This window comes from Mirounga angustirostris, unplaced genomic scaffold (assembly GCF_029215605.1).
Source record: "Mirounga angustirostris isolate CCGP_5_RB_7025 unplaced genomic scaffold, mMirAng1.0.hap1 SCAF_7, whole genome shotgun sequence".
NCBI classification, from domain to species: Eukaryota; Metazoa; Chordata; class Mammalia; order Carnivora; family Phocidae; genus Mirounga; species Mirounga angustirostris.
The window spans coordinates 36,532,064-36,558,335 of NW_026991715.1; the positions used below are offsets into that span (position 1 = coordinate 36,532,064).

Genomic DNA, 26,272 nt, shown 5'->3' on the forward strand with positions numbered 1-26,272 from the left:
TCATCTTCTCATCTTTGCAAGGGTTGGAAACATTTCGCAAATGTTAAGGGATTACTGTTGATAACATTAGAGCCACGTTGTTTGCCTCCCAAAGATTCACTGTAAGGTGCACCCGTAAGGTATGACTTATGGGTGGATCTTTTGAATTACTTAACTTTGGGGGCCTCCGATTCCCTACAGGCAGAGTGGGAATGAAGGTGTCATACTCTGCTCCCTGCTTTCCTCATTTTAGTAAACTTACCCAAGAGCTTTTGAAGGGCACTCCTTCACTCTTTATTCGGAAACGCCTAACCCAGTGCCTGCCCTCTAGTATGCACCCAGTAAGTGGGCATGTAGTAAATGATGATAATTATAAGAGGTTCTTCAAAGGGAGGCACTGTGCAAAATCAAGAATCAAATGCTGATCCTCAGGTTCTTAAAAAATACCTTCTGTATTCTAATGCTGACGTGGCGGAGCATCAACAGATGAGGGATTCCGCATTCACAAGTTCTTTTGCATCCTCTTCTTATCCCTGAGATACCAAGAATGAAGGCTGATTTGAAATCCCCCTGCTGGCTGCATGCTGATTTGTCCCCAGGAAGGCTTGTCCCTAAGCTAATGGTGCTACAGGGGCCTAGGAAGAGTCTATCAATGATTTTTCCTCTCTTCCCATGCTAAAACTGATCATTTGAGACTAAGTCTACTGTCTTAATCTGCTTAGACTGCCATACCAAAATACCGTGGGCTGGATGGCTTACACAACAAATATTGATTTCTTACAGTTGTGGAGACTGGGTAGTCCAAGATCAAGGAACCAACTGATTTGGTTCCTGGTGAGGACCCTTTTCCTGGCTTGCACATGGCCACCTTCTTGCTGTGTCCTTAAATGGGAGAGAAAGGGGGCAGAATGGCTCTTCAGTCTTGGCTTAGAAGGGCATTAATCCCATTGTGAGGATTCTACCCTGATGACCTAATTATCTTCCCAAGGCTTCATCTCCAGATAGTGTCATGCTGGGGGTATTAAATGATAAAATGAGACATATCTTTAAAACTTTATTTGAACAAAAATTGGTTCAGATTGGATAGTACCAAACTGGAAATCTTTAGGAAAGCTCTACTAACAGAACTATAGGGCAAAGACTTTTACAGAGAACATTTGGAAGTAGCAAGGAAATTACTTGATTGGCTGTTGCCTTATTTGGGAAAGCCTAGTTGTTTCCATTTCTTAACCTTGAGGGATTTACAGCCTTGGGTTTTGGTCGGCTTATGTAGGCTGCTAGAGCATTAGAGCCACCTACGTCTAATGGCCTCTTTGTTTAATTAATAGAGGTTAGGGCTTCCCCATATAAATTTTGAGGAGATGCTGCTTAGTCCATAGCCTCGACCAAGATATTACGTATGCACACATTTTAAATTTTAACCCATATGGTGACTCGGCGAGGTGGTACCTATATCATCCCAGTGTCTAGATAAAGATATTGAGGTTTAGAATGGTTAATTAACATGCCCAAGATCACATAGTTAAAAAGTATCACAGTCTGGATTCAAACCCAAATATGTATTAAACCAAAGAATGGGGGAATTTCTTTGAAATTCTCAACAGAGCAGAAGCTCTCACCTGCCCTGCACAGAGAGACAGAAATAGTGTCTATTTTCCTTGATTGCTCATTTTTGGGTGCTTGAAGCAGAATCAGGAGGCTGGTGGCTGCAGCAGGGTTGGTGGTGGGTGGAAGCAGGGGGAAGCTTGTGTGTTTGTGCACGTGCTACTACCCAAGAAAGGGAAGTGATTTTTTTGAGTCTGATTCTTGGCCGAGTCAGTATTTGTGGGTGGGGGGTGTGGTAAGCAAATCATGCTGAATACCCTACAGATTGCTATGGCCCGTGGTAAGAGAACAATGACTGGATTATACTCTTCAGCTTGCCTCTGCAATTTTATTATTAATGTCAGTGAACTGAGTTTCTGCTGTGTGCGTCTAAGTATCTAGCCATTGTAGGCCTCTTCCCTGCCTCCTCATCCTCATCAATTCAGCTCAGCTTTGCAAAACCACACCTTTTTGGGAGGCCTTCTCTGACTCCCTGGGATATTTGGCCAAGCTTTGTATTTCTTAGTATCCCGTTCATGTCTCTGATTCTCCATTCACCGCATTGTGTCTGATAATCATTTCATGTGTCTGACCCATCAGTATAGTGCTTGGAATTGAGTGGAAATTACACAGTCCTAGAATCTTAGACCCAGAACAACCTTATTTCTCACTGTAGTCTTTCATTGGCCACATGGGAAAACTGAGGTCTTGTGAAGGCAAATAGCAAGCAGTAGAAGGACTGGGACAGGGTCTTGGGCATCCTCGTTCCCAGGTGAGTAGTTACTGCTTTTGTGTATTTAGCATCTCCTTAAGGCTAGATTCTCAATCATGGATGCCCATTGGAACAACTTGGGAAGTTTAAAATATACTGATGCCTGGGATGAAGTACAGAGATTCTGATTTTATTGGTTTGAAGTGTAGCCTGGACATTAGAATTTTGAGAAGCTTCCCAGGTGAGCTTGACATGCAGCTTAGGCTGAGAATCAGTGGCTTAGGGGCTCAGCACACCACTGTGAGCTTCGGAGACTTATCCTTGATTTGTGGAAGACTTAAACAAGTGAGCCCATTAAGCAACATCAAATAATAATAAAAATCAAACAAGTTAAACATTGCAACCCTCATGTTAAAATGCTCTCTTCCTAGATAAGTGCTCTCAAAATTAAGAAAAAAGCAAATGGCAATGAATTTGGAGACGTGCCACCTTTTATTCCTTCCATTGCTCAGTTAGTTCTTGGCTGTGTCCATCTTTGGCTTCTGGCATTTACTCTGTTGGTTTCATTGTGATGTATATGCATGTGATTTAGAAAAATAATGCTTTGTTGTATCAAGATTCCTGAAATAATTAGTTGAGCGACAAGTGAGCAGTGTGAATGACTTAAAAGGAAAGATTGTAAAATATTTTACTCCCTTAGAATAGACCATAGAATCTTAGAGCTGGAACAATCCAGCCTACTCATTTGGCAGATGAGGAAATTAGAGCCCAGAGAGGTTAAATACTTTGCCTATGGTCACACAGTTGGCAGCTAGTCAAGAAATCATTCATTAATTCATTTAGTCATTGAAAAATATTTGAGTGCTTCTTTGTTTCAGCACTCCTCTGTGTTTGGGGGAAAATGGTAGGCAAGTGAACATTTATAAGATGTGTGTGTGTGTTTATAGTGGTGAATTAGAAAACTTTAGCTGGCTTACATCTTCTGAAGAAAACACTTTGATGGGGTTGCGAGAAGTTTCTTTGGAGTATGCTGGTCATCATGGAAGGCTTTCTTAAAGAGGTGACCTTTAAGCCAAGACCTCAATTAGAATAAGAAATGAGTCATCCATGAGAACATTTGGGGAGGGAATGTCCAGATGCAAAAGCCTGGTAATGGGACAAGTTTTGTGCATTTGAGGTGCATGGGGGTGATGATATGGTTGGCATATAGGACCTGATGGAGTGAGTGGTGGGGATGAAGTTGAGAGTCAGCCAGTGGTCTGGAGGCACAGATGTCCTGATTCTAGTCCAGTTCTGGTAGGAATACATGAAGTCAGGCTTGGCAGGTTTTCATGCCACCTCATGTCCAAAGGTGTTTCTTGTTCTTAACCTAGACTCAGTGTTGATCTACCTAAAATATTTCTACTTAAATATAGTTTGGGTGAGTGGGCATTCACAAGATGTACCTGAAGCTGAAATTTAGATCCTATCCTGTCACCAGTTCCCCTCTGCCTTTACATGGTCGCTTACGTTTTTAGAAGTACTTGTTTTTATTATTTTTATTATTTTTAAGATTTTATTCATTAGAGCAAGCTATCAAGAGCAAAGCAGGGGGGAGGGTCAGAGGGAGAGGGAGAAGCAAATTTCCTGCTGAGCAGGGAGCCCGGTGCAGGGCTCTATCCCAGGTCCTGGGGATCACACCCTGAGCTTAAATCAAGAGTCAGACGCTTAACTGACCGAGCCACCAGGGCCCTGCTTACTCAAATTTTAAAGTGAGACACAGGGAGGCATTTTGTGCCAGAACTGCTAGAATTCTTAACTGATACTTGCTTTTATGTGTATGAGTCTAGCCCACTCCCCTGCCTTGGTTTTCCTCACCAGATTGAGAATGCCAGCGAGGTGCTCATCACTCCCTTGGAGAAGTTTCGAAAGGAGCAGATTGGGGCTGCCAAGGTGAGAATTACTCAAACCTTGTTCTTGGATTCTAGGGCATCCTTGTGTTTGGATTTCATGTAGTGGCTCATCTGTTACTCACAGGTGTCTGAAGTAAGATTGAGTGGTCAACCTCAGAGCAGTCATTCTAGTATTTTGTTACCTAATCGTTTTGTGCTAGTTCATAAATCATGCAAAGGTAGAAACCATGCCTCCTTGTGTTAATAGATACATCTGTGCTTGGACAAGGTAGAATTGTACTTACTGCAGAGGTCCAGGGCTCAGAGCATAGACCAGGAGGTTGCAAACTGGGCCCTGAGGGCCTGGCAACCCTGTTCTGAGCTCATTTTTGCTGAGTGAAAATGCACCCTTTGTTGCCAGATTTTGAAATTTTTCAAGAGGAACTGAGAAGTCAGAGTTTTCTTTGAAATTTCCTGGTTTAAAAAGATGTTAGCAAATAATTTAAAAATACACATTCTACATGGTGCAGGTCAAAAAGCAGGACTGCTTCAACTTCTAGGTCCCGGTTTGTTACCACTGACCGGGAGGGACTGCAGCTGAAATGTGGCTGACTCGCTGGTGAAATTTCCCTGAAAAGGGTGCAAAGGGGATCTTATTCATTTTTGAAAGACTGACTCTCCAGGGTTCCCCTGCCTTGTGAGAAGTCACTAGGAAACCCTCCCTGGTTGGCTGTTAGTAGGCTGTTAGAGGCCACCTGCAGAGAAGGTGTTTGCACTGGGATCAGTGAAAGCAGAGGGATTTTTGAGATTTTTCTTCCTATTTTCCTGGAACTGTGAGTCCTTCAGCTGCAGTCCTTTGTGCCATCTGCAGGGAGCTTTGGGCAGCATCGCTCTGACATGTTTAGATTTTACTCAGCTTTCAAATGGTCTTGAGAGGTAGGTACCTGTAGGTGGGAAAAAGGTAACTGCAATGTAATGCAGTGGGATCTGTCTCCCAACCCCATGTCCCCACCTAAGCACATGGGCTTCTGAAAATGAATATGGTTAGGGTCTGAAAAAGATGATGTGCTGTTCAGTGAGGGTTCTTCAGAGGGATGGTTGACTGTAGTTTGAAGGACGGACCATAGCAAAGATTTTTTTTCCAGTTCTAAAGCACTTTCTGCCAATTTTACACTTTATATTTATGAAGAAATTAGACCCCATGGGTTTTTGTTTTTTTTTAAAAGATTTTATTTATTTATTTGAGAGAGAGAGAATGAGAGAGAGCACATGAGAGGGGGGAGGGCCAGAGGGAGAAGCAGACTCCCTGCCGAGCAGGGAGCCCGATGCGGGACTCGATCCCAGGACTCCAGGATCATGACCTGAGCCGAAGGCAGTCGCTTAACCAACTGAGCCACCCAGGCGCCCCGACCCCATGGGTTTTGTATCAGAGATTAAGGAATGTAAAATTAAAAGGGAGTCTTGTTCCACTAAGAGTTTGTCCAACACTTTGAATTTGCCATGAGTGTCCCTCCTCAAGTTCTCCTATTTGTAGGCCCAGGGAGCAGACCTTCACTTTAGTGGCCTCGGGACCTGTGCTTCCTCCTCGTGGTAACATACGGCAGTGGCTCTGGACATTCTGAGGAGCTTGGAGGCAGCAGCAGAGCAGACAGACCTCCTTATCGAGCGAGTCCCCTTTCTGAGAGTCTTTTCTGCTTCTGGCCTCAGCTGCTTCACACTCTGGCCTCTTCCCTCAGCCCTGGTTTCGGGCATTCTCAGAGTTGCCACGGGGGAAGAACAGAAGTCTGAGTGGGCTCGTTTGGGGTAATACCAGTGATCGTAATGACAGGAGCAGGTACTCTTCTGGGGGTGGGGTGGGGGTGGGGCTATAGAAGGCGAGAAGTAGGAGTATGAAAGAATTTGATTAAAATCATCACTCATCAAAACATGTTGCCTCTCGTACATACTCTGATCTCTCATTCCTCTTGAACAGTGTGATGATGTTCGGGATGATTTTTCCTCGTTCTTCCTGTGTCATTTCCTTTTTTCACTGTACTTGTTCCCCCCCTTCCCCCTACACACACACATTTATATCCTAGTATTGTCTACATTTAAGAGAAAGCAAAGAAACAAACTCTTCACCAGGCAGTCTAGGCAGCAGACTAAAGAATACCTAAGAGCCAGCCAGGGCTCTTGAGCAGCCAAGTGGAAGTTTCTGAACTCGGCCTGTGTGGTGCTAAAATTACCCTTCCTCCCACTGTGGTGTGGCTTTGGTTGCTCTAACAACCTGTTGCTACTTGCAAGAAGCAGAAGTTAGTGTTGGGGGTGGAGGCTGCCAGGGAGGAGGACTCCCTGGGCATTCTGATGCTAGTGTACCTGCCCTGTGGTAGGGCGCGACCCTGGAGCTTGGCGTAACTGTGGCCCTAGGTTCAGAATTCTGAGTTTAGGGGAACTCGTTTTTCCTCCAGCCAAGGTGCATTTGGAGAGCCAGGCTCTACAGTGAAAGTAAAGGAGAAGTTAGTGGTCAAGACGGGGCCCCAACCTCACTTGTGCCACTGGCATGCCAAGTTGGGGAGTAGCCAAACCTCTCCGTACCTGTTTCCCGATCTGTAGGCTGGGGCCAGCGATAATATTGATCTCGTAGAGTTCTTATGAGAAAGACATGAGTAAATGCATATAAAGTGCTTAGAACAGTATTTGTCATATAGTCTTTTTATGTTAGCTGTTAGACTCCATACATACAGTTCATTCATTTTATTTATTATTATTTTTTTTAATGTTTTTTTTTTTTTTTAAAGATTTTATTTATTTATTTGACAGAGAGAGACATAGCGAGAGCAGGAACACAAGCCGGGGGAGCGGGAGAGGGAGAAGCAGGCTTCCCGCAGAGCAGGGAGCCCAATGTGGGACTCGATCCCAGGACCCTGGGATCATGACCCGAGCCGAAGGCAGATGCTTAACGACTGAGCCACCCAGGCGCCCCAGTTCATTCATTTAAAAAAATCTGTGAGTGCCTGCTCTGCGTCTGGCACCATGCTACACACTGGTTTATGGTGGCGAGCAAGTGAAGATGTACTGTGCTCGTGGTGTGGCTCGGGAGAACGACGTGAAACAAAAAGATGTAAATAAACATCATTTCAAATTGTGGTGAGTGCTCTGAAGGCTTCCCTTCATGGGACACTGGGCATGGGAAGGAAGTGGTGTTCTCAGTCAGGAGGAGGTGTGTTCAGATGATGGGCCTCTTGACCACTATCACTGCAATGGCTGCCGTCATCACGACTGCCATCTCACCATCATTACTGAATTTTATTGTGCATTTTCTGTGTGCTGGGCCCTCTGCTAAGCACGGTCTATGGTTTAGCTCATTTTATCCTAATAGGCCTATGAGGAGGTGGTTGTTTTTATTCTTTGTTAGATACTCTCTGAGCTGAAAGAGGAAGGAACCTAAGCAGTCACCTCATGGAGTCCTCCTCAGTTTAATAGATGAGGGAACCCAGTTCTGGAGTGGGGCAGTGATTTGTTTAGAATCAGTCCATGGAGAATTGGGAATCATTTCCAGAATCCTAATTCTGTCCTTTGTCCGTTTAGGCGCCCACAGTGGATTCCCTGGAAGGCGAGCACCATGTCGTACCTGAGTAGAGAATTTAAACCATTAACACCACCCTCCCGACTTAAGAACATTATCTAAATCTTAGTAGAGTTATCCCCTGAGGTCTTGTTTCTCAGGACAGAAACTGCTTCCCTTTCTCTTTAGCTCTGGCTATCCTCTTGAACATGGAATGTGGCAGCTCGAGTTGCCAGAAAGTCACAGAATGCCTTTGACTCATGTTAGCTGGCCTTTTCTCACCTCTGGCCAGCTGGGCTATTCCAGCACAGGGTTCTCCTTGGGGCTTGCTGACAGGCTGCTGGAGTGGATCTGTGAGCATCAAGTGGAGTTGGGGCCCTAGCTCAAAGTTGCTGTTTTTATAAAGGAAAGAGTTGCTTGAGTCAAGTGTCTAGCCTGTACCCTTCCTCAAATTTGAAGGAGTAATGTCTCCTCAGGCTTTTCCCTCACTTGCTTCTGCATGTTGAGCTGTCCTTGTATATAAGTAGTCTTTCAAGCAAAATTCAGGTTCGTAGAAATGGATACGTGTCAGCTAAAAAGGGTATGTAATGATTCCGTCCACTTTGAGAGGCTTAGAATTTTGCTGTTGACCAGATAAATGGAGTTCTGACGTGGCTGGAGATTGTCAGAGCTTCAGGTGAGAGCTGCTTGGTGATTCCTGTCCCCTGCGCCACTTAGGCTTCCCAGTGTTAAGCCCAGAGCATTTGTACTTACTGCTCTTGTGCTCTAGAAGGGTCCACCCTATCCCTCACATGATTAGCAGGTCTTACTTAGCTCATACTCCCTCCCCAGTGAGGCCTCTCTTGAGTACCCTCTCTGTGGAATCTCTGACTGCACCTTATTTCCTTCATAGCACTTGTGGCTGTCTATAATTATTTGTTTCCTGGTTACTTGTGTTTGTCCTACTAGAACATCACCACCATGAGGCTCGGCACCACTTCTGCCTTGTCCAGTGGCCAAAGGAGCCTGATACAGAGTGGTTACTTGTTACATCTGTGTGAAACGAATGGAGATGTCTCTGAGCTTCCTTATCTGGCTGCAAAAATTTTTTCTCCTCTTGGAGGCCTTGGAAGTGCAGAAAAATAGTTCCTGTGGGTTCCACCTGAGTCAGGAGTAAGACTGATGGGCTCACTTAGTGAAATTGATCGTGTTCATTAGGCCACTGTCCACTGTCTTCCAGCCCCCTTGCTTGCCATCCCCACTAGAAAGTGGATGGAAAAGAGAGACCTCCTGTGAACATATGTCTCAGGTGCGATTGAGAGTTGGGCTTTGGAGGCAGCCTCCCTAGCCTCAAATTCCAGCTCTGTCACTCTCTGTGACTTTTTACAAGTTAACCTCCCTAGGTCCAAGTTTTCTTATCTGTAAAATGGGAGATAAAAGTAGAATCTCAATGACTCAGTGACTTGGTGGGAAAGCAGGGATTATTAAGTGTATTATAATATTTATGTTATTTTTCATTTTGAAAAAAGCTGTTAATGTGGGATAATAAAAATTTCCCAAACATGGGAAGAAAATCACCCCTTATCCCATTTCCTTAACTCGATTATTCTCATTTATTTTTCCATTTAATCTTTGTCTATAGGTAGCTACACTCTATGTAGGATGCACCAAGTTTGTATCATATTAAAACTTCACATTACATTATGAGCAACTTGCCATATGACTACCTAGCCTTCCTAGTTAAATTAGATGTCCCACCCTTTAATTACCTCAAACCCTATCTTTGGCACTGATGTTGCTTTGGCTTTTTTGTTTGTTAGTAAAAATGATGCTTCTGTGAATACATTTGTCTTCTTTGTTTTCTTTTGAATCTTTATTCATTTTTAAAATTTTTTTATTTTTGTTATTATTTTTAAAGATTTTATTTATTTATTTGACAGAGACACAGCGAGAGAGGGAACACAAGCCGGGGGGTGGGAGAGGGAGAAGCAGGCTTCCCGCTGAGCAGGGAGCCCAATGCAGGGCTCGATCCCATGACCCTGGGATCATGACCTGAGCCGAAGGCAGACTGAGCCACCCATGCGCCTGACTCTTTATTCATTTTAAAGACCCACGTGTATTACTGTTGTGCCTAGGAATATTAGGTCTGTATATTAAGTACTTTTTGACCACTGTTTAAGTTGGATCTGCCCTTATTCTAGACTTGTCCCACTTAAGCTTTAAGTAGATCTTAGTGCTTTGGGATTAGCTTCATAGGTAACTTCGCTCCATTCTTTGCCCTTGAACATCCTTGGAGTTAGAAACTAGAAATTTCTGTTTCACAACTGAGGTTCTCAGCACGTGGAGTCCAGGCTTTGCCACTAGTAAATACTGATATTTACCTTGTTTCTCTCATTGTACTGGTTCCTTTACGACGGACACTCAAAACCAATGGCCTGTTGTTGGGGACAGGGGTGGCTTGATTTTTTTTTTTTTATTCTTATGTTAATCCCCATACATTACATCATTAGTTTTAGATGTAGTGTTCCATGATTCATTGTTTGTGCATAACACCCAGTGCTCCATGCAGAATGTGCCCTCCTCAATACCCACCACCAGGCTAACCCATCCTCCCACCCCCCTCCCCTCTAGAACCCTCAGTTTGTTTTTCAGAGTCCATCGTCTCTCATGGTTCGTCTAAGGGGTGGCTTGATTTAACGCACATTATTTGAAGAGTAGGAAGAGCTGGGTTGCCGCTGTTCTGGGTCTGAGGGAATGGTGAAGCTATGAAATTGAGCAGGCAGAGGTCTTGACAAGATTGCTTTTATTCCTGTAACATTTTACTCTTTTTCTCCTCTCCTGTTTTTGCCAGGAAGCCAAGAAGAAGTATGACAAGGAGACAGAAAAGTATTGTGGCATCTTAGAAAAACACCTAAATTTGTCTTCCAAGAAGAAAGAATCTCAGCTTCAGGAGGTAAGATTATTTCACTAGTATCCCAAATAAGGTGTTTAAGTTCTATGTGGTGCTGGGGATGCGTGCTTGTTCCTCTTTGCTAGAAAATTCTAGGGTTTGAAGAGACCTCACAAACCAGGAGCTTGCCCCTGATCCCTCATCAGATGCCTGATGCCTGTATTGCCCTTTGTATCTTCCTGCTCACAGTACCCGTTTTCTGGCTGTCCAACCTACCAATAGGTGGGTGCTGATCAAGACCATGCTCCTCGTTGCTGGGCAGCCCTAGTTACTAAAATGTGCTTCTTCCTTTCAAACTGAAGTCTGGTTTCCTGTTTCTGTAACCCTTTACTTTGATTCTGCACTTATTGCCTTACTTCTTAACTTCCTGCCTTATATCTGTGATTTGAAACGTTAGCATCTGAAACACTTTGATCATCCTTCTTTATTGTTGTTGTTGTTATTATTATTTAAAGATTTTATTTATTTATTTGAGAGAGAGAGAAAGAGCGAGCAGGAGTGGGGGGAAGGGGCCGAGGGAGAGGGAGAAGGAGGCTCCTCTCCCTCCCCTACCGCCAGCAGGATCCTGACCTGGGACTAGATCCCAGGACTCTGGGATCATGACCTGAGCCTAAGGCAGACAATTAACTGACTGAGCCACCCAGGCGCCCCTGCTGTTATTTTTTAAAAAATTATTTCATCCCCCCCCAAATTATTTCAACCAGTACTCGATGTTAGTCTGTCTGTCTTGCTTTCTTTTCTTTTTTAAGGAGGATTTGTCATTCATATGTTTTATGCTTTGGTAACCTTGTTTCAAAAAACGTAAATTATCTGACCTACTCTGATTCTTTCTGGATTGACATGAAGAGTAGTTCACTTGGAAAAATATAGCTTTGCAGCCATGGATCTCTGATCATTTTCATTTAGTTCATGGAGATTTGCATGGTGAGGGTCTTGTTTCTGGGAGACAGAGCTGTTTCCTAGTGGAACTCCAAAGTTGACTACATGAATGTTATTTTACTCTTAACAGTTTGCTTGACCTTTCTCAGGTATGTGCTAAAGAGAGGCTGTGATTTCCAAGCTAGCCCGCATTCTTTTTTTTTTTTAAGTTTTTATTTTAATTCCAGTATAGTTAATATACAGTGTAATATTGGTTTCAGGTATACAATCTAGTGATTCAGCAGTTCCATACATCACCCGGTGCTCATCAGGACAAGTTGCACTCCTTAATCCCCATCACCTGTTTCACCCATCCCCTCCCCCCACATCCCCTCTGGTAACAGTGTGTTCTCTTTAATAAAGAGTCTGTTTCTTGGTTTCTCTCTCTCTCTCTCTCTCTTTTCTCCTTGTTCTGTTTCTTAAGTACCACATGAATGGAATCATATATTTGTTTTTTTCCGGCTAACTTATTTCACTTAGCATTATATTCTCTACCTCCATCTATGTTGCAGCAAATGGCAAGATTTTTTTTTTTTACTGTCTGAGTAATACTCCATTGTCTTATATACTGCATCTTCTTTATCCCTTCATTAGTCAATGGACAGTCGTCAAGGTAGCCCTCATTCTTGAATTTACTTTGTTTTTGAGAAAATACCATTTAGTACTTATATCAGGTGAAAGTTACTCTGAAGATCCTATGGTTGAAGGTTAACAATGAAGATACCTTAGGAGATGGTGGAGTTGAGTCCCTTAACAACCAGGATTTGTTACCCATCCTCACTTAGGAACCCTCTGCTTTGATATGGGCATTTAAAGCAGTTGTGTAAGTGATGAAGAGGACCCAATATCAACTCCAGCAACAGGTGTTTGTGTTGGGCTTTGCAGGCCAGTTCTTGGCCAACCAACAGCAAATGAGCACTTGGTGTGAACTGTGGACGGTAGAAAACACGAACCTATCTCTGAAGATCTTGTGCCTGACTGGGGAAAAAGCAGCAAACACATGTCAAGGTGACTCTTGAAGATAGCATAGCTACTCAGGTAAATCTTGTCAAATACGCTTGAGAAGGCTAAAGAAAACCTATTTCAGTGGATTGTATACAAAGTAATAAATTCACTGAATGGTATCCCAGCTGTGCATGGGGTATGAGCAGTGCAAGATTGCCCAAGAATATGTGATCATCCATGCAAAGTGCATAAATTCATTCAGGATCTGTGCTGATGCCCTCACTTTTTAGTTACCCTTCTTTGAAGGTCATTTGGCATTTAGGGTTTGGAAACTACATTTAAGGAAAGTCTTTTTGACTGCAACTCAAAATGACCAGAGCTGGCCAGCTCTCTAGTTTCTAAGCAGTTAACAGGAGTCAGGGTCTTTAAGAGTTGAGCGACTGTGTGATTGTTTTAGCATCTACTGGTGTTGAGAGGCCCATAGTACAGTTAGTCTGTAGGCATGTTCCCCAGAGTGAGGATGCTTCTCCGATCTGTTCTCTCTATTCCTGGATACTGCTGACATGGTCTGGGATGAGTCTAACATACTCTTTTAAGGCCACGCCAATATCCTCTCCTCCTGAGATAGCCCAGTGTCAGGAGCAGAGCACTGGGTGGCAAAGAGATATCTTAACATCAGGGCCTGCTGTGCCATATTTTCACTGTGTGACCTGGGGCAAGTACTCATCTCTCCGAGCTTTTAGTCCCATTTTTTGTAAAATACAAAGTACCTATTCTGTCTACTTCATGTATGAGAAGGCAAATTATAGCTGCTAAACAAATAAAAAGTATTAACCCCAAGACTGGCTTGTTTTTCCCCATTCCCTGTTCCCAAAGTGGATGGTACTCTCTTCCTCATTGATTTAGTATGTTCAGGTTACTACAATAGAGTACCATAGACTAGGTAGCTTATAGAGACAGAAATTTAACTCTCACAGTTCTGGAGGTTAGGAAGGCCAATATTAAGGCTCTGGCAGATTTAGTGTCTGGTGAGAGCTTGCCTCCTGGTTCATAGATGGCTGTTTTCTTGCTGTGGCCTCACGTGGTGGAAGGGCTAAGGGAGCTCTCCGGGGTCTCTTCTATAAGGCCACTCATCCCATTCATGAGGACTCCACCCTCATGACTTGATCACCTCCCGAAGGCCCCACCTCCAAGTGCTGTCACACTGGGGGTTAGGTTTCAGCTTATGAATGTTGTCAGGGACACAAATATTCAGTCCACAGCACTGACTTGGCCAGTTATATGTATTAGTGGACATTTCTTCATTACGTTCTTTTGTTATAGTTCGTTGTGTGCTTGTCTTTGACCCAGTCATACTTTCTAAGTACTTTGTAGGGCAAGGAGCGGGCTGCAGGTCTTTCAGAAAGGTCTGGGTCTGTTCTCAAGCATTACTTTTTAATTGTATCTGAGCTGAATTAAATCGATAAAAATCTATAACAACGAAAATGATATAATACTTTTACTAACAAAACAATAATAGCAGCAAATATTTACGGAATGCTTATTTTTGTACTGGGTACTCTGTTAGGCACTTTACTTGGAATCTTCTCAAGTCCTTACCACCTCCTTGTGAGGTATGGATGTATTCCCTCTGTTTTACATATGAGGAGACTAAGGCTCGAAGATGTTAAGTAGCCTACCCATAGCTCGTCAGTGAGGGTTGCACATTGGCTCTGGACTCTGGAGCTCTTTTCTCTTACCTCACTGTGCTCTTCTTGTCTCTCTCTTGGGAGGGTAGGATGTTGCTGGGCTGCCTGTAAGTCGTTGTTATTCAATGCACATATCATGAAAATAGAATTGGCTGGAAGGAGGGACCTTGATAATCTTCTGATTGAACCTACTGGAAATATATTAGAAGGAACTGGGTTCCTTGCAGAGGTCGATTTGTTCAACGTCTTCTAGCTATTTAGTGATGATTTTCTTCACATTTATTAAAAAGTCAACTTAGGAACATGACTAAACACCTAGTGCACTTTTAATGAAATCTGTCTTCTTTGATCATCCAGAATTCTTCCCTGATTGCAGGGCTTGAAACTGAATACTTTTGACATCTAGCCCATCCCCACATCCTAGTGGGTAAAATCATAGTGCAGTCCTGTGGAATGACACTGCCATCTAGTGGATGATTCTTTTTTAAATCACTATTTTTCAAGGGCTAAGAAGCTTCAACGACAATATTCACTTAACAAATATTCACTGCATGCTTCCGTGAGTCTATTCAGGTGTTGAGTGAATTGTGGAGAGCAAAATGAATGATTGGCTTTCCTGGAACTTACAGTCTAGGAACAATGTCTCTTTTCCAAGAAGCATAGAATGGTTGATCCGTCTCAGACAAGCTGGTAGGTTCACTGCTTTTCCGGTAACAAGCAGAGAAACGATTTTGAGTGGCCTGCCAGGTGGGCTGGACTCTTGGCCTATGAGTCCATTGCAGGATGGGGGTCTAAGGATGTGATGAATTCTGTGGCCCTGATGAGCAGGGGCATTAGCAGGAGAAACATACTATTCCACTTGGATTTCTTCTTCCCTTTCCTTTGGAAATGCATTGAGTTAGGCATTTCTTCTGAGAACTGGATCACTATCGGCCACATAGAGATCAATTCATTTCATTCCTTAAGCTTCTCTTGAATACTTACTATGGGCCAGGCACTGTTCTGGAAGCTGAGATAGTAAAGTGGAAAAAGGAGACAAAGTCTTTGCTCTCATTGACATTATGTTGCCATAGGCAAAACACAAGAAGAGAAAAGTGTAGAAAAGAATTTTACATAGTGCTAAGGAAATAAATTGGAAGGTAGGTTACTCTGGGGAGTCTTTATCTTATGTACCCATAACATGGTCACTGAAGTCTTCTCTAAAGAGGCTAACATTTGAATGGACATCGGAAGGATGAGAAGGACCACCAAGAGAAAATCTAGGACAGTGTTCTTGAAATTGTGGGTATGTTGGGTTGCCTGACTAGCTCAGTTGGTAGAGCGCGTGACTCTTGATCTCAAGGTTGTGAGTTCGAGGCCCACACTGGGTATAGAGATTACTTGAAGTGTTTTTAAAAATTGTAAGTGTGTCATAAAAATCTGAATTACTGGGTCATGAAATACAGTAGAGGAGGCTAGAACAGAAGAAGCCTATAAAGGCATGTTTTTTTGGGGGGTCATAATGTAAAAGACATTTCTTACTGTGTCTTAAAGTTTAAAAAAAATATCAAGGAGAAGAGGTTTATCAGCAGAAGGAACATCCAAGTGCAAAGATTGCTTGGCAGGAAAGCATTTGGAGTGTTACAGGACAGGGAGTCCATCTGGGAGGCTGGAGCACAGTGAGAATTCTTTGCGGGGAGGTTGGGAGGAGGGACAGGTGGGCAGGTCACACGGGGTCTTGTAGACCATGGTGGAAGCCAGAGAAAGGTGTTGAGGGGGTTGTGAGAAGCTCTGGTTCAAATTTTAAGAAAGCTCTTCTGGTTGCTGGGTGCAGACTGGATTGGGGCGGGGGAGAGAAAGCAAGCAGGGAGACCAGTTAGGAGAGGAGTGTAATCACCCAGAGATGCATGGCTGACTTAGGGGAGGAGCTGGGATTGAAGCCCATCTGCTCTGAAGTGCCTGGTGATGGTGACAACAAATGGGCACACAGCACTTTTTGGTATTCAAATTGCTCATATCCTTTAGCTCATTTTCTCTTGAAAATAGCTCGAGGCCGAGCAAGGGCCGATACCATCTCCAACCTCCAGGTGTGGGAAAGAGACCCAGAGATGATAAGTGACTTGAGCAGGTCTCTCCAGCTAGAGAATGCTAGAACTGCAAGTCCACGCCTGGTGTTTGCTCTTAGCTCTCTGACTGATGCTGGACTCTGCTCTTTGTCTCAGAGGAGTTTCCTCCATTGCTGCCTAACTGCAGGAGCCACTTCGCAAATTTTCAGAATGACCCTTTCTTCAGTTGCAGTGTCAGTTGGCAAGCCCGAGCAGGGAGGATGTTTGAGGTGTGTGGGTGGTCAGGGGAAGTAGATGCATCCCTGGCGTAAGTGTGTTGGATTTGCACTACGAGGAAATTAAAGGCTGCAGGAACATATGGGGCTTAGCTGGCAGGAGCCCAGGTGGAAGGGATATCAGCCCAGTGGTCGGAATAGCCACACCTGGGGAGGGGGTGCAGCACTTTCCGAAACTGTGTCTTCAGATAAAGATCTCTCAGTCCTCAGATGCCAACTTGTTCTGCTTGGAGGCTTAGAAAATGTCCTCAGGCCCTTCGTTTTGCTTTTGTTCAGCACTTTACTCAGCACACTAACTTCTGTGTATTAGTATGTTGACCTGGGAGGAAGTTGCTCATAGGAGAGTTGAATGGGCTATTTGTGCTCTCCCAGAGTTTGCAATTTTCTGTTTATTTACATGATTATTTAGTATCTCTTTTCTTCACTCTGCTGTGAGCTCCATGAAGGAAGTTTCTTTTTGTTCATGATGGTTGAATAAATGAATGATTTGCCAAGTCCTTTAGATAGAAAGACAGTAGTGCCGGGGCGCCTGGGTGGCTCAGTTGGTTGGGCGACTGCCTTCGGCTCAGGTCATGATCCTGGAGTCCCGGGATCGAGTCCCGCGTCGGGCTCCCTGCTCGGCGGGGAGTCTGCTTCTCCCTCTGACCCTCCCCCCTCTCATGTGTTCTCTGTCTCTCTCATTCTCTCTCTCTCAAATAAATAAATAAAATCTTAAAAAAAAAAAAAAAAAAGAAAGACAGTAGTGCCATATTTGGTGTAATGGCCGGTAAGGTCTGTCCCGAGTTTCTTTGCAGGGGTCTTGACAAGGGAATACCGGAAGACATGTTTCTTTGGGGGCTTTGTTTGTCTTTGTGAAGTATGTTGTAGAATGGTTTCTGATCCTTTCATTTCCAAAGAAAGCAGAGTTGTGTTTCCTACTAGGAGGATATTCATTTCTGTTAAGAAATACTAGGGTGGCTCAGTTGCCTTTGACACAGGTCATGATCCTGGGGTCCTGGGATGGAGCGCCCCTCGTTGGAGCCCTGCTGAGCAGGGAACCTGCTTCTCCCTTTCACCTCCCCCACCCCCTCTTGTGCTCTCTCTCTATCAAATAAATAAAATTGTTAAAAAAAATACTAATATTTTTTGTCATTGAAATGTGCATTCAGTGTAATTATCTGTTTTGAAAGATTGAGGTGACACAGTGACACTGTAGAAAGGCTACGAGCTTTATCGTGATAGTTGAGGTACTCCACAGCATAGCATCTTGCTATTACACACAGACACTCTCTCTCACACACACTCATTTTCTCCTCTGACAGCTACGTCCTACATCACTGGTTTAATTGTACTCACGTACGGGCCTTTTCAGGCATCCCCTCCCCCACATCTGCAAAGAGGGAGGACTGAGGCTAGGATGGAATAATGTAATTACTCTGCTGGGGTAAACTGACAGTTTGTTCTTTGACAACAAAGAAGGTATGGGAAACTCATGTGGAAATGGCCTTTTCTGAGGTTCCCTGCCTTCTAACAGCTTGTTTGGTTCATTCCTGATGATAGCCTTGCAGGTGTTTTTTTTTTTTCTCCTTCAAGATTTGTCTTCCATGGAACCCAAGTCTGCCCCAGGGGGTGGGAAGGCAGTACAGACTACTAGTTTAAAGATGATTGAGGTTCAGGGCATCTGGGTGGCAGTTAAGAATCCTACTCTTGGTTTTTGCCCATGCCCCTATCTCAGGGTTGTGCGAATGAGTCCCCAGTCAGGTGCTGCATGGAGTCTGCTTACAGTTTCTCTCTCACTCTCCCCCCACCACGTGCTCCCTCTCTTTCTCTTTCTAAAATACATAAGTACTTCTTTTAAAAAAAAGGCGATCAAATGTCTTGAGGCAGATCCACAGTACAGAAATCCTAACTCTGCCGTGTACCAGCTGCTTCCGGTTCCCTAACATTAGCGGGTTTCATTTTCCTCCTGTAAATTAGAGATAATAAGAATATCTTCTTTTTAGGAATGGAATGAGGATTAAAGAACTATAGTTAATGAGGAGCGAGTAACGTAATGTATGTATACCTGAGGGGATGGTGCCTGACACAAAGTTAAGTGCCCGGCTGACCACTGTCATTATTCTTATGTCTATTTCATGTAGTTTGCATTGTTTTTAAAAACCATTTCTGGAGATTTTCCTGGCCTGCTTGCTGAATGCTCTCCTTGGTTAGTGACTGATTTTTCTCTTAAATTCTGTCTTGTTTGTAGGCAGACATCCAAGTAGACTTGGTCCGGCAGCATTTCTATGAAGTATCGCTGGAGTATGTCTTCAAGGTGCAGGAAGTCCAAGAGAGAAAGATGTTTGAGTTCGTGGAGCCTGTAAGTAGATGCTCAGGGTTCCCCCCTGTACCCACACTTGGATCCCCAGCTCTCATTGCACTGCCTAGATTACAAAATGCTCTAGGTCGCTGATGAAGAGGTTGACCGGCCCTGGTGCGGTGCTCTGTCAGTCTGGCTGACCCTGGATTGTCCCCAGTGGCCATTCCTGTGCAACCTGAGCAGTAGTGGTGGCGCATTCAGGGGGAGTTGCTTCCTCAGGCCCCCCTCTGTTCTGCCGGGGCAGGAGTTTCATCTTGCCCAGTAGTAGTGATTACACCTTAACTTTTCACCCTCCCACCCCCTTCCTTTCTCCCTCAAATAATCCAAATGTAGTAGTTGCCCAAGGGGAATGTACATACTACCTTTGTCTTTTTGTCTGCTCAATTCAAAACCCCTCTGCACTCCTTCCATGCCTTAAAAGGTGCTATATAAAGCGATTTCTCACTGTAGTTTGTTATAACTGGGCAGCCAGGAGATTGTGCTTAGTGAACCATAATGGGATTTGGACTTGGTCACTGTGTCCCAGTGGGTACAAAAGGTTGTTGTGCAGAAACAAATCTGGCTTTAGTTGAGGGCACCTTAGCCTGTTGGTGGCTCCGTGCAGTGGTGGTGCTGCCCTACCCGGCTGTGGCACTCTGAATGCACATGACCAGGATGTCCAGGAAACCCCAAAGGAGCATGTGGGCCTCGATTTAAAGCTCTTGCAGACCTTGGATTCTTTGTTAGAAATGCTGGCTGTGATTGTGACCCCCGCCTGGGGTCTCTATAGAAACAAGATTCTTACCTACCTAGATTTAAGCAAGTGATTTTTTTAAGCAAACGAGAATAAAACTGTAAGAAACTGAAAGAAAATAACCACTCTTTTCAGTAAAGAGTGTTCTGTGCTCCATTTCTAATTTATGAACTTCTGGGGTGCTTTTTAGGCATGTAGACTTGCTAATAGTTTTAACAGAATCCACTGGGCTTTGGAATCTGATGCTTAGATTTTTTACTATACCGTAACTGTGATCTTGGGATTCCACTCTGTGCCACCCCATCTGGCAAATTCCTTAAGGTCTTTAATTACCTCATTCTTCTTATCTGAAAATTGGGAGCTTTAGAGCCAACTTCCTGTCTAGCAGTGGTCTCTGTCACAGTCTCAGGTCAAAATCCCCATGTTTTTACGGAGTCTGTGTGGTGGAAGAAGCCATCTGTCAGAGAAAGTGAGCTTATTGATTTCCCTGCTTAGGGCACAGAGTTGGTAAAGCCAGCCATACAATGAACGGTGTATTGAAGACTGTTTCCTCTGGTGTGGGCAGGCATTCAAAAGCTGTCACAGATTGAGCCTTGGGCATGTTTCATTGATTTTACCAGAATTTGTAGAGGAAAACAACAGTGTGATTGTAATAATCTTTATGTGCAAATTGATATTATTCTACAATTGCCTGCTTTTCAGGACTTGGATTTTAATTGGCCCATCTTAATTCTTTGAAGTGATTTTTTTGTTGCTGTCTACTTTGACCTCCCAGTAGGTGTTCCTAGTGAGTCAGGTACTGTATCTGTGTGCTTTTGCTGGGTAACAACCACAAAACTCATACAGCAGTAGACATTTATTTCTCCTAAATCTGGGGGTTTCTTCTCCTTCTTTTTCTTTCTCTTTCTCTTTCTTCTTCTTCTTCCTCTTCCTCTTCCTCTTCTTCTCCTTCTTCTCCTCCTCCCCCTCCCCTCCTCCTCCTCCCCCTCCTCCTCCTCCCCCTCCTCCCCCTTCTCCTCCTCTTCTTTCTTCTTCTTCTTCTTCTTCTTCTTCTTCTTCTTCTTCTTCTTCTTCTTCTTCTTCTTCTTCTTCTTCTTCTTCTTCTTCTTCTTCTTCTTCTTCGTTCTTCTTCTTCCTTTTTAAGAAACCTGCAAAGAATAATCCTTCTATTTCCTGGCACTCACTTTTAGTATATCAGTGTCTTGAGTTTTTGAGAGGCAGTATAATCATTGGTAAGGGCTCCAGAGCCAGACGGCCTAGATTTAAATCTCAGCTCAGCCATTTCCTAGCTGTGTGTTCTTGGGGAAGTTACCTATTTCTCTGAGCCTTAGTTTCCTTATCTACAACATGAGTATAATAATACCACCTACCATATAAAGATGTTAGGAGGAATAATTTAGTTTATCCATGTATGATGCTTAGAATAGAGTGAACCTAATTAACACCCAGTTAGTATATAATTGCTAATTAGCACCCAGGCAATGATTACTTTTTATTAGAAGATAGAGGAATATGTAAGCTTCAGTCAGCCAGGGTCTACTTACATGAGCAAATGAGTCAAGTGGCAATATTAACAGAGTCTGCCTGTTTTAATATAAAAAGTCTTGGTAAATCTGAAAGCATTTACTTACTACCAGAAAAATTGCTGAAGATACCGCTGCTGTTTCTGAGGAGTTCAAAGCCTCATTAGGGAAGCATGATGTATATAGTAGAGAGGTATCCAAGGGAGCAAGCAGCTCAGTGCCATTTGAGTCAGGAGGGATCATGTGGGGAAGTGCCAGAGGGGTATCAAGAGTGGAAAACTGTTGTGATTTGTGGATGTGTCCCAGGCCATGCAGTGAGGCACCTGGAAAGCTAATGATAAAAATTTCTGGTCCCCTGTTAGAATGAAAAGAAAATGATAGGATCTTGCCCACAGTTAAATTAAATGAGTTGGTTGAGAGGCTGCATGTAGAATTCACATGTGCAACCTTCACTTTTTTATAGAAGTTAATGTTGCTCAACCCACCACCTCATGGGCGGGTCAGGGCTTCGGGAGCTGTGGCTAGCAGGAGGGATTGATCCAGAACACTGCTGATCAGACCCATGGTTGTCAAAGTCGAGAAATGCAGACTCTTGGCTCTACCCTAGAAAAATTGTGGGTTGGGGCCCAGTCATCAATCTTTTAGTAAGCCCTCTAAGGTGATTCTGTGGCACTTTTAAGTTTGAGCCCCTGGCTGAGATTGTGCAAAAGACCCTGAAATAACAGTTGATTAGGAGTCAATGTGTCATATGCTAATGGTCCCTTCACCTCCATAATGTCATCCAATCCTTACACTGTCTCTGAGGGTAGGTAATTGCTGTTTTATGTCTGTTTTCAGATGAGGAAATGGAAGCACATTTATTCTCTAAGGTGACATCTGGTACCTAGCAGAAGTGGAATGGCTCTTAGTTTCTCTGAAACAGTATTTGATTGCTTACAGGTGGAAAGGAAACCAGAAGAAATTTATTGAACTAAGTTGCTGGGGCACCTGGTGTGGGTATTCATATTTTGAGGTGGTTGCAGTCAAGAGAATCTTCCAGCCATTCAAGGAACCTCCATGGAGGTTGACTGTGTTCATTTGTTTCCTAGAAAGTAACTTCAAGTACCAGGATGTTACTGACCTTCAGAAAAAAGAAACAAAATTTTAGTGTTCCAAGCAAGAAAATTCAGACTTCTGGCCTTTATTTTCTTGTTGAGGTACTAAATGTTCTGGAGATTTTGGATTGCAGATAATGACATCCTGATTTCTTGAAGGTGAAGCCACGTTCCGTCTGTTCCCTGAGTTTTCATAATTGGAGGTTACGGAGTGCTACGGAGAACTCATTCCCCACATTCATCAGACACTGCATTCTCTGAGTTGTACCTGGAGAATATTTTTTGGTGCTGTGCCTTCCTGTCCTTTCTCACTACTTCTGCCCCACCGTAGGTCTTCATTTTCTCCTTTGATTTGTTGCATCCTATCTTGGGCTCCCCCCTTCCTCAGGCTGGGCTGGACACCGCCACCACAGTGCATCTTCTAACACATCCGTCTAAGTATATCCGTCTTGCTGAACAGCTCCTGTTGGCACTCCTGTGCTAAGGCTGTTATGTAGGTGATCTCTGTCTTCACCACCACCCAGTGCAGTAGTATGTAGCATTAGTGTCCTCCTGGAAAAGAAGAGTTACAGGGGATTACATGGCTTGCCCAGCACAGCTTATCATCACTCTACTGTCTGCCCTTCTCTTTGTCATGCGAATGAGTGATTCTTGGTGGTTATATTTGTTTGTGAAGGCTGCCATAACCAAGTACCACCAACTGGGTTCTCAGAATAAAAACTTCCTGCCTCTCATAGTTCTAGAGGCTAGAAGTCCAAGAGCAAGGTGTCAGCAGGGCCATGCTCCCTCTAAAACCTGTAGGGAAGATGTCCTTTCTTCCTTGTAGCTTCTGGTGGCTGGTTGGCAGTATTTGGCATTCCTTGCTTTATAGGTGCATCACTGCTATCCCTTGTCCTCATGTGGTTATCATGCCTCTGCTTCTCTGTCCAAGTAGCCCCTTTTTATGGGGACACTGGTCATTTTAGATCAGGACCTGCTGGCCTGATTTTAACTTGAGTACCTCCGTAAAGACTCTATTTCCAAATAAAGTCACATTCTGAGTTACTGGGATTAGGACTTCAACAAAATTTATTTGTCAGGGTTGGGGGAACACTATTCAGCCTGTAACAGTACCTTTGTTCTGGACTATCAGATAGTCCAGAATGGTACAATTGTCACTGAATGAAGCACTTACATTTTTGCTTACTTAAAAAATATATATGCTATATTGTCTTGTAGGAAATAGGAATAGATTTTTTTTTAAAGTTATTTTCTGAAGAAAATAAGGATGGGGGTCCTTGAAGGCAAAAGGAGGTGGGGAAGGTCTTTCTTTGGTATTGCCTTTGTTGCGCTATGATTGTGTGTCCCTGGCTGTTCAGGGAGGAGCCTCTATGGATGTGCTGACTTATCTGCCAACCAAGGTGAGGCTACAATAAGCTTTTCCTCTTTGTGTTTGAGTACAAGCATTTCTTTGAGGCAGACAGATGATCCATCTCTGGGGTCTTTTGAGGACCTCGCCCAGCCCTCTGGGGAGTGAACTTTCATTTCCCACTGGGTAATGGATTCAAAGGTTCATGCAGTGTGTGGGAAGGGGATGTCAGGAGGTGTGCCAGGGGAAGAGAGATGCGGGCAGGGGAGAAGGGAAGGGGGCCAAGGATAACAATATCTATGGAATCATTTCCCATAGGGAAGTGGACAATCAAGCATGATATCAAAGGAAGTGAAAACCAAAATAAATACTAGTCACTCTCTGCCTTGAACACTTGTGTGCATGCCCAGGTGGTGTCTTAGTGAGCTGTTGGAGGATATATTTAATTACCTTGGACAAGAGAGGCCCTGTTGACTTTAAGTGGAAAATAAATCAGAGTTAACAGGAGAAATGGCTTTGGAATTAGCTGCTTATCTTCTGCATTATTCTCCAGGAGAGGATGATTCAGTGCCTTCGAAAAGTGATGGGCACAGCATTCGAGAATGGGGGGAAGGAAAAGATAAGAAACAACAGTTTTCATTGTGAACACTGACACTAGGTTTGGCATAAGGGCCTCTTCTTCTCTATTCCTGGATCCATCTAGCTGGAAAACCCTGAGTGTTCCTTTCAAAAAAGTATTTTATATGGTGGAAGTTCAAAAGCTTCCATCATCTTTCAAGAAAATAATTCATTATTAGTCTTTGGTGACTCTATGTGGTTTACCACTCCTTCATTGATTTATATTAGTGATCTGTATATGGCGTCACAAGATATTTTTTGAGCCAGAGGACCCAGCAGGCCTGCTTTCTGACCTCGCATGAGAATCTAAGGGAATAGTTGCTCTGGGGATAATAGCAGTGGGAAGTTGGGATATCATATTATTAAAAGCTGGGTTTTGCCTGACTTCACAATACAGAGCTCTTTGATCAACTGGGCTGGGCAGTGGCTCAGTCCAAAGACCATTCTTTGCTCTGAGCTCAGGTAGAGTAGCACATACCTTACCACGTAGCACATACCTTACCATGTAGCACATACCATACAATGCTTACCATTCCTGCCACAAGCCAGGTGGGAGATGAACGGGGGTGGGCTGTTTCCTTTGCCATCATTGTTAGGGCTGCCTCTCAGAAGAGGGTTCTCTCAGAAGAGGAGAGTTAGGTGAAAAAACAAAGTGAGAATATGTTTAATTACTAGAGGTATGTTCGTTTGAGGGACTGGAAAATTAAATAACAATATAAAACAAAGCAACTGTATCTTGATGTAACATGTGTTAGAGCAGGTCAGGGAGGTCAGAGTGGACCACTCAGAAAATGTGAGTTGGCATTGAAAAGTTTGAGTTAGAACAGGGATGGAGTCCCCAAATGCAGTATGACAGAGATTGTGACAAGGTAAAGTTCTGGTTCTTCTAAAACCTTGTTAAGGCTTGTATTGCAATCCTTTCTCCAGGTTGAGATTTGGAACTGAGGCAAGATGCATAGAACTTGGGAAGGGGCCAGGGAAACCTAACAACAGTAGCTTTGTGTGTAGGTTCTGGGAGGAAGTAAGGTAGGAACATTGGTTAGCCTGGAGAAGTGAAGATTGGCAGGACTCAGGGTGGGAACATTCATAGTTTTCACTGTATGAAGGTGTGTTGTGAGAATCAGGCTGAACAGATGTTTTCACTCTTCACTAAATACAAGACTACAAAGTGAATGGACTTAATACCTTTTAGCTCGAGGGGATTTAAATGAGAATTTAGGGAACCATCATAACTGAAGATGTGGGAACATGGGAATATTTTAATAATGGCATCCCTGGTGTTTACCTGTGGGTAGTTTAGGGAGAGCACAGAAGCACATTTGAGCTGAAGTCTGATCTGGGTGATTTTCTTTGATTTGACTTTGCCTGTGACACTGCGGACTCAGGACATACCATCTTCCTCTTCTCCCCTCTCTGTTGGCCGTCAATATAACTATACTTTTCCGCATGGTAACCTGATACTACAGATGTATTTGATGGAGACTGAGTTGGTCTTGAAGGAGACTGGTCTTCAATTTCTGAAGAAATGATTTTCTTTGAAGGTACTGAGGCTCAGAGTAAGAGCTTGGATGTTGATGCTGAAGAGACTTGGTTTCAAATCCTGGTTGCTGCTTACTTTGTCTTTTGGAGCAAGTTACTTAACCTTTCTGAACTTGCTTTCTCAATATTGAAATGGAGACAACCGTAGTACTTACCTGCTAGGCTGTTAAGAGCATTTAGTGAGAGCAGACATACGATGTTACAGTGCCTGGCATACGAGTAAGCTCAGTAGATGATAGGCATTTTTATTACTGTGTTCTAGCCTTTCAAATCAAGGTTGGGAACTCAGGTAAAGCTGCGTAATACCTATTTAACATGCTTATGTGAACTCTGCCCTTCTTCTTTCCTTACAGCTACTGGCATTCTTGCAAGGACTCTTCACTTTCTATCACCATGGTTATGAACTGGCCAAGGATTTCAGCGACTTCAAGACTGAGTTGACCATTAGCATACAGAATGTGAGTGGGCAAAGAGATAGGCTTCCTTTTCCTGGTTGAGAAAAGGAAAGAACACAAAGTATGGGTCTGATTGCATAGAGATCACTTATTTGGATTGGAATGCAGATGAGGAAGATGGGTCTTGCTTGGGT

The 26,272-nt window shown here is 43.6% G+C and overlaps 1 protein-coding gene across 26 annotated transcripts in view; it reads left to right on the forward strand.

Annotated features, from left to right (window-relative positions):
• The window catches only part of ARHGAP26 (Rho GTPase activating protein 26), a 431,139-nt gene that overhangs the window by 105,224 nt on the left and 299,643 nt on the right, over positions 1-26,272 (forward strand). For 25 of the 26 annotated variants that reach the window (XR_010413044.1, XR_010413045.1, XR_010413042.1 and 22 more), the window contains exons 4-7: positions 4,136-4,207; positions 10,521-10,622; positions 18,718-18,828; positions 26,037-26,141. Coding sequence is in view for 19 of the 26 variants with exons in the window: in XM_064596088.1 (XP_064452158.1) it covers positions 4,136-4,207; positions 10,521-10,622; positions 18,718-18,828; positions 26,037-26,141 (390 nt within the window). In the remaining 7 variants the exon portion in view is untranslated. The remainder of the gene's footprint in view (positions 1-4,135; positions 4,208-10,520; positions 10,623-18,717; positions 18,829-26,036; positions 26,142-26,272) is intronic. The other variant, XM_064596092.1, reaches the window with a different exon arrangement.